Source organism: Chaetodon auriga, unplaced genomic scaffold (assembly GCF_051107435.1).
Source record: "Chaetodon auriga isolate fChaAug3 unplaced genomic scaffold, fChaAug3.hap1 Scaffold_132, whole genome shotgun sequence".
Classification (NCBI taxonomy): domain Eukaryota; kingdom Metazoa; phylum Chordata; class Actinopteri; order Chaetodontiformes; family Chaetodontidae; genus Chaetodon; species Chaetodon auriga.
The window spans coordinates 328,760-335,483 of NW_027481928.1; the positions used below are offsets into that span (position 1 = coordinate 328,760).

A 6,724-nucleotide genomic window follows, 5' to 3' on the forward strand; every position below is an offset into this window, starting at 1 on the left:
TGGCAACCACTGTTGCCAGTTTTTATCCATAAAAACAACGGGTCATGTAAAATAAGCAGTTTTAGGATGTAAAATGTACAAGTTGTTCTGTAATGTTTACATACAGTATGAACTGCATTTTTAACAGGATTATTCTGGCAACCACAGCTACCAGTTTTTATCCGTAACATCAACAGGACATGTACGCATGAAATATAGTTTTACTTTTTATCCGCAGTGCTTCAAATTACTTCTAAATGTTAATTTGAAGATAGGCTGTTAACAAACCACTCGTTAGTCAATGAATCATTCTAAAGAATGCAAGTTTATTTTTGAAAACAGTGGAGATATGAATGCTGTGGTCACTCAAAGGAACACCTAAGGGAATAGAGAAGAGAAAGAAGCACATACAGGATCTCCCTTAGTTTCATTTGTTAAGTTAGTCAATAATCAAAGACAACAGTAGCAGTAACACTATCACACCCACCTTTAATAATGGCTCGCCAATCATGGATGGGAACATCTAGAAGTTAGAAGTCTTGCCTCAGTTGAACTAGGACCCCCGTATTTTGGTCACTCAAAGGAACACCTATGGGAAGAGAAGAGAAAGAAGCACATACAGAATATTCATTAGTTTTATTTGTTAAGTCAGTCCATAATCAAAGATGACAGTAGCAGTATCACACACCCACCTTTTTAAATGGCTCGCCAATCATGGGCTGGAACATCTAGAACAACACCCTGAAGAACATCTAGGGAAACATCCACTGCTGTGGTCACTCAAAGGACACCTAGGGAATAGAGAAGAGAAAGAAACACAAACAGGATCTCCATTAGTTTCATTTGTTAAGTCAGTCAATAATCAAAGGCGACAGTAGCAGTATCACACGCCCACCTTTTTAAATGGCTTGCCAATCATGGGCTGGAACATCTAGAACAACACCCTGAAGAACATCTAGTGAAACATCCACTGCTGTGGTCACTCAAAGGACACCTAAGGAATAGAGAAGAGAAAGAAACACAAACAGGATCTCCATTAGTTTCATTTGTTAAGTTAGTCAATAATCAAAGACAACAGTAGCAGTAGCAGTATCACATGCCTACCTTTTTAAATGGCTCACCAATCATGGGCTGGAACATCTAGAACAACACCCTGAAGAACATCTAGGGAAACATCCACTGCTGTGGTCACTCAAAGGACACCTAGGGAAAAAAGACACACACACACACAATAATCTCAATTAATCAGTAGCAGTGGAAACAATAACTGCTGTACTATTGCTGCAGTATGAACTGTCTGGACACTAGGCACTGTCCTGAGACAGCCAGCACTGTCTGTCCTGGGACAGTCAGGCACTGTGCCCAACTCTCTTAGGACAGTGCATCGCTCCCCTGGACAGGACCTGGTTGCCCCGGGGACAATACCTGGCTGTCTCAGGACGGGGGCAGTGCCTGATTGTCTCGGGATAATGCGTAGCATCGTGGTAGAGTGCGTTGCCGTCTCTGGACAATTGGCACTGTCCCGAGACAATGAGTAGGACAATAGCAACAGTACAGTACAGTTACTGTTCCCACTGTCTCTCCCATTAATTTCATTTGTAAAGTCAGTCAATAATCAAAGAACGTAGTTGCACTAGCACTAGTACCTTTTTAAATGGATCGCCATTCGTGGTCTGAGAGGTCCTGAATCAACGTCAGGACTCTGGCATTAACATGCAATCGCGTAGCACTGGTTCGCTCCACTTTGGTCCCCCTCTCTGGATTTATAGAGAAGAAACATGTAGGAATACAGAGAAGACAGAGGAAACACATGTATATAATAAACAAACACAAATACATGATACAACTGCCTCCACAACAACAAAGGAAAGGATAAGTGTGAGGTTACAGTTTTCCTTTAATTAATACTTTATTGGTAGGCAGGGAGCAAAGGGGCCTCCAGAGACACTGTCTTTTTTCTTTTCTTTTCTTTTTTTTTTTTTTGCTCAACATGAATCAGAACGTTAACATTTCGCATGACATGTTCGAGGTAGATAATGCATTTCCATTTCCATAAATTGCAAATTACAGGAACATAACTCTTCATGAGCTCTGTCTTTGCACATCCACAGTAGAGGACTGAAGCAGAACATGTATGGTTTGAGTGATATAATTGGCTTCCCCTATACAAGTTCAAAACATGTTACACATTTCTACTGTATCACAAGGAAAATCAGGTAGATTTTAAGAAAAGTCAATAATACCATTCAAACCATACATTAATGGGTTGGTTAGTAATCTGCCTGGGGGAGATTGGCCCCATTCTGCCTTCTATTCAAAGTTTTAACTCGAACTGAGTTGTGGTCTCGAGTCAGCCTGCGTTTCCATTACTAACCGGCTACTCAGACGTGGGTGGCGAGAAAAGAAGTGGCCGGTAAACAAACATGGAGTATATGGAGACATTAGTGGTGCTGCTCTTCGCTCTGATGCTTTTACTCTCTCAGAAGATGAAAATGATAACGTAGGCTATAGCCAAGGTGAGACACAACTGACTAGGCTACAGAAAGTGGCAACTTTACCAGTTCATTCACAAGAAAGAAATAGATTTCAACACGGGGCCATGATTGTGATGTGGATTTATGTTGTGGGTGATTAATTTAGTACGTCAAATGTATGCACGTTTCTTATTTTCTTGCAGTTGTAGAGAGTGAATGTACTGAATAAGAAAAGGATAAAAGCACTTCCAAACATGCAATCATTCTACTGTTAGCTACCTGTCTAGTTCTTCAAGATAGGAACACAGTGCGAGGGCAGCACCTCTGTAACTCCAGAAACTCCAGGGTTGATGCAAGTGCAGTTGGGTAACGGATGTTGAAGCAGTAATACGAGCCAAACATCATGCACAAGGAGGAGATGAAGGAAGAGATGTTCTCGTTGACGATGACGTGATCCACACACAGCATCATCCTTCTGGAAGAAAAGCAGGATTGTCCTTAAAAGAAAAAAAGAAAGAAAATTAAAATAATCCAGAAATTAAGTTTACATTTTCACGTCAGTCACTAACTCATGTATCAAGGGTGAAAACAATACGTACCAAGAAACCCACACCATCAGAAAAAAAAGGGGTGAATTCATTATAGTCAACATCCATGGTATGTGTCAGGCTTTACTCTTCAACTCAGGTAAGTAAGGTTAACTTGCCACATACAACAATCGTTGGAGTCAAGGGAACTCGGTCCATGACCACTTCTCCAGCCAGGCAAGTGTCCTCCACGTAATGGAACATCACATCATCTCTCTTGTCAAAATAAGCCAGAAGAAGCAGCACCATCTCTGTGACCTGTGTGCTGACTGCCTGTTCTCCCATCATAATCTGTAGCTTTGTTGCAGCTTGGTAGAATCTTTTGGATTTGTTGACAGCAACTGTCTTCATGAAGTGCAAGAGCCGTTCCCCCTTCTGTTCCACATTTTTCAAGAAGGTTTCCTTCAGGTCAACTCCAGTGAGCTCGTTGAAGTGAACATTCATGCCAATTTCATGAAACCAATATGGCCAGTTTTCCTGGAGGTACTTCATGTCTTTCCCTTGGTTCACGTCTTTTCGCTGGCTGTAGAATGTGGACTTCATCAGCATTTTCAAAGGACCTGGGCTTTGTTGATTCTGGCTGAACAGATTTTTAAGCTCATCTTTCTTCTGCTGCTGGGTTTCGGCCGTTTCCCCAAGGGGCATAAACTTCACATGCCAACGGATGCACCCATAGGTGTCTTGAATCGCTGCACGTTTTTCAGGTGGGACTTCGTCAGTGTCAGAGTCATGTGATTTTCTTTTTTTAATTTTTGGTGTTGTAGGTCTTTTCACATTTTCGATCCGATTTTGAATTTGTTTCACGAGGGAGCCATACCCTGTGCCAATTACGTCGCCCTCAATCACATCTTGAAGGGACTTGGGGTATTTAGCCACCAATTTCTTAGCCACATCAGCAGCATTCTTCTTGCTTAAAGACGTGGTTACTTTCATCATTTCACGGACCACAATTCTGACCATCTCTTTCCTCAGACTTGGATTTGGACGCCTTTCCCTCTCCAAAGCCTGTGTCAACGCCTCTGGGAACTGTCCCCATGGTATTGTGAATGACTCTGGAAAACTGCCACTTGGGCTCTGACAGCTGCTGGACGACGATGACGTTGGCGACAGAGACATCATGGATTGGGAAGGTCCTGGTGAGGCAGTAAGGCAACCACTTTCTTGGGCCGGACCTTTACAAATGCACATACACGAAACAGACATAACATGAATGGTTTTACATTTTAATTGAACTTCATAACAATGTTGAGAACAGATCACATCATAAAACCACCAAGCAGTCAGGATGCTGAACAATGACGTTAAACTTACATTTCAGACTCCATGCAGCAACCAGCTTCCTGGCTTGTATGGGCCTCAGGGCTGACAACAAATCATCTTCTTTCAAAAACTGGAAGTCATCAGGGGTCTCTACCCCCAGAGATTGGAGAGTTTCCTCCAAGATCTCCCTTGTAGCATCTGGCAGGTCAGGCAAGGCCTCCGTGATGGCAGAATGTAGAAATGATTTGGACATCTGTACAAATTTCATTTAAGATGCATAAGTAAATATTTACAAAATGTAGCCGATTTACTGATTTACTACATTTACTTCAGAACATTGTAGTTTGGGACTAATTCATATTGAAGTTAAAGTTGTGCCCAATATGACTACAGACATTGAAAATCAAAAAATAGAACTACATAAAACTCATCATTCAAACATTGCAAAAATCACATGGACAAAACGCTGTGTTTCAGTGGGATGACTCTGTGTGCATCGATGGTGTATGAAGTCAGTGGGTAAAAATCTAGCAAGGCCTGTATGTTCACACACTTCATTGCTGTACTTTGCGGTCTAATGGCATACAGATGGTATTTGGGAAGGAAGACGGATTTGTGCAAGTCCATAAGAACATACACAGCATCATCCTTAGTTAGAATTATGATAATCTTCCCAAATTCCAGAGACTCGTTTAAGACCAAAAAATCCCCTTTCTTGTAGGTTGTACCTCTGTACTGAATTTCTGTTGAGACAACAGTATCCCTTTCTGAAAATCCAAATTCAGAAGCAGCATGAATGACAGCTTCACTGTAAAGGTTGGGAATAAAAGCGCAACCATTTTTAATTTGTAGTACCTCACTAGATCCTGGTCCTGCCGAGACATATGCCTGGAACATCTGATGCCTCTCAGAAAGAGTGAGGCAAATGTTCTTGAAGTTTTTCAAATGTCTGGCACGTCACTTGAAATAGCTAGGTTTGCTTTCAAAACGCATGGTCCACAGTCGAATAAGGGGGCCAAATTTCAGGATTAGTGAGGGATAATGTCTCATGTAATGGTGTTTCGGTTTGAGAGTACTGTGAGGAAACAAACATGTCCTTGAATCCAGATATTCCTGAACTATGATTTCAAGGTAAGCTATCTGTGACACTGAAATCTTTTGCGCACAAACTAGATCAACAATATCCTTGAGCAGGAGAGTCAACTGCCACACGTCATCATCAGCATTTTGCACCTTGTCGCCAATTAGAACAGGTAACAACCTCAAAAAATTCCAATTCTGGATCGCGTTACCGGAGAGTTTGAGTGCACCAGACTGGACAGTGCAAGGCTTGGAGAGAGCATCTGAACCTTTGAACTGGAATTGTTTGATTCGCCTGTTCAAAAGGGTATATGTGAACCACTTCTTGGTCTTGATGAAATAATTCAATACAGACCAAGGTCATAGGACAACACGCCCTCAAAAATGTCATGGCCTAAACATGGTGGGAGCCCGGGTTGGCATACATGAAAGTTTGGCACATCATTGAAAACTGACCTCAGTTTTATTCCTTTGACGTCTCTGTTCTCCTCAGACAGAGCGGCGACAGCAGCGTCAGAGGAATCAGCAGTTCTTTGCTGGCCGCAAAGATTGGGTTCTTTCTTAAATTCGTCTCTGGTTACCTCACAGTACCTGCAAAAATAACAAGACGTGAAATTTTTGTTAAACCCTCCAATGCCATGTGACCCTAAATTATCCCCAGCTATACAGTACAAAGACAGTACAAGGACAGTTTCCCCTCCTACAGTCACTCCATTTTCTGCTAAATCTGACAAATCCGAGATCAGGTCAGCAAATACTTTGGCACATCCAAACTTTTTTAGATCATTTTCTCCACACAACAAGACTAGGGACATGTGATCTGTGTTGGATCGCACATGAACTGGCAAATTCACAACAGAAAGATAAACAGCGAGAACTTTGTGCTTTTTTTTTGCTGAGCCGAGAGGATTGACTACTTCAAATGCATCTTGGTACAAAATAAGCTGCAGGCCTCCTGGGTTTGCAATGAAGAACGGATTGGACTTGAAGGCCTGTCCATCACAAGTGTCACCAAGGACACGTGCATCTGTTTCAGTAGTCTGTTGCAACGCAGAATGTTTCCAAAATTGTGATTCTAGTAAGTTAGTCACTGTTTGCTTTACAGGTATGTAATAAGCATTTCTTTGTCTCATATCATCATCATATCCTAATCTTACTACTTTGGGCTCTACATATTTGAACATCCGTTTGAATGTCTGAGCTCTCGTGTAGGCTGTTCTCAGTGGGCCTTTATGAGATGAGGAGAACAGATCAGAATCCTTAATACAATCAGAGACTTTCCCCATCACATCATCAGTAAGATTTAACTCATCTTTCATGACAGAGTGTAATTTGCTCAAAGTG

General features: G+C 41.8%; 1 protein-coding gene and 2 long non-coding RNA genes across 3 annotated transcripts; all 3 read right to left on the reverse strand.

The window, feature by feature from the left end:
- Positions 1-266: 266 nt before the first annotated feature.
- LOC143317675 (uncharacterized) lies at positions 267-927 on the reverse strand. Its single transcript, XR_013076733.1, has 4 exons — positions 875-927; positions 672-770; positions 467-568; positions 267-357 (listed from the first exon to the last, which is right to left on the reverse strand). It is a non-coding gene; the product is annotated as an uncharacterized LOC143317675 (long non-coding RNA).
- Positions 928-958: 31 nt separating this feature from the next.
- On the reverse strand, positions 959-2,801 carry LOC143317674 (uncharacterized). Its single transcript, XR_013076732.1, has 4 exons — positions 2,733-2,801; positions 1,626-1,736; positions 1,084-1,182; positions 959-973 (listed from the first exon to the last, which is right to left on the reverse strand). It is a non-coding gene; the product is annotated as an uncharacterized LOC143317674 (long non-coding RNA).
- Positions 2,802-3,136: 335 nt separating this feature from the next.
- LOC143317673 (uncharacterized) lies at positions 3,137-5,893 on the reverse strand. Its single transcript, XM_076725732.1, has 3 exons — positions 5,837-5,893; positions 4,352-4,553; positions 3,137-4,212 (listed from the first exon to the last, which is right to left on the reverse strand). The coding sequence occupies exons 2-3, from the start codon at positions 4,551-4,553 to the stop codon at positions 3,137-3,139; spliced, it is 1,278 nt and encodes a 425-aa protein (XP_076581847.1). The 5' UTR covers positions 5,837-5,893.
- Between the last annotated feature and the right edge of the window lie 831 nt (positions 5,894-6,724).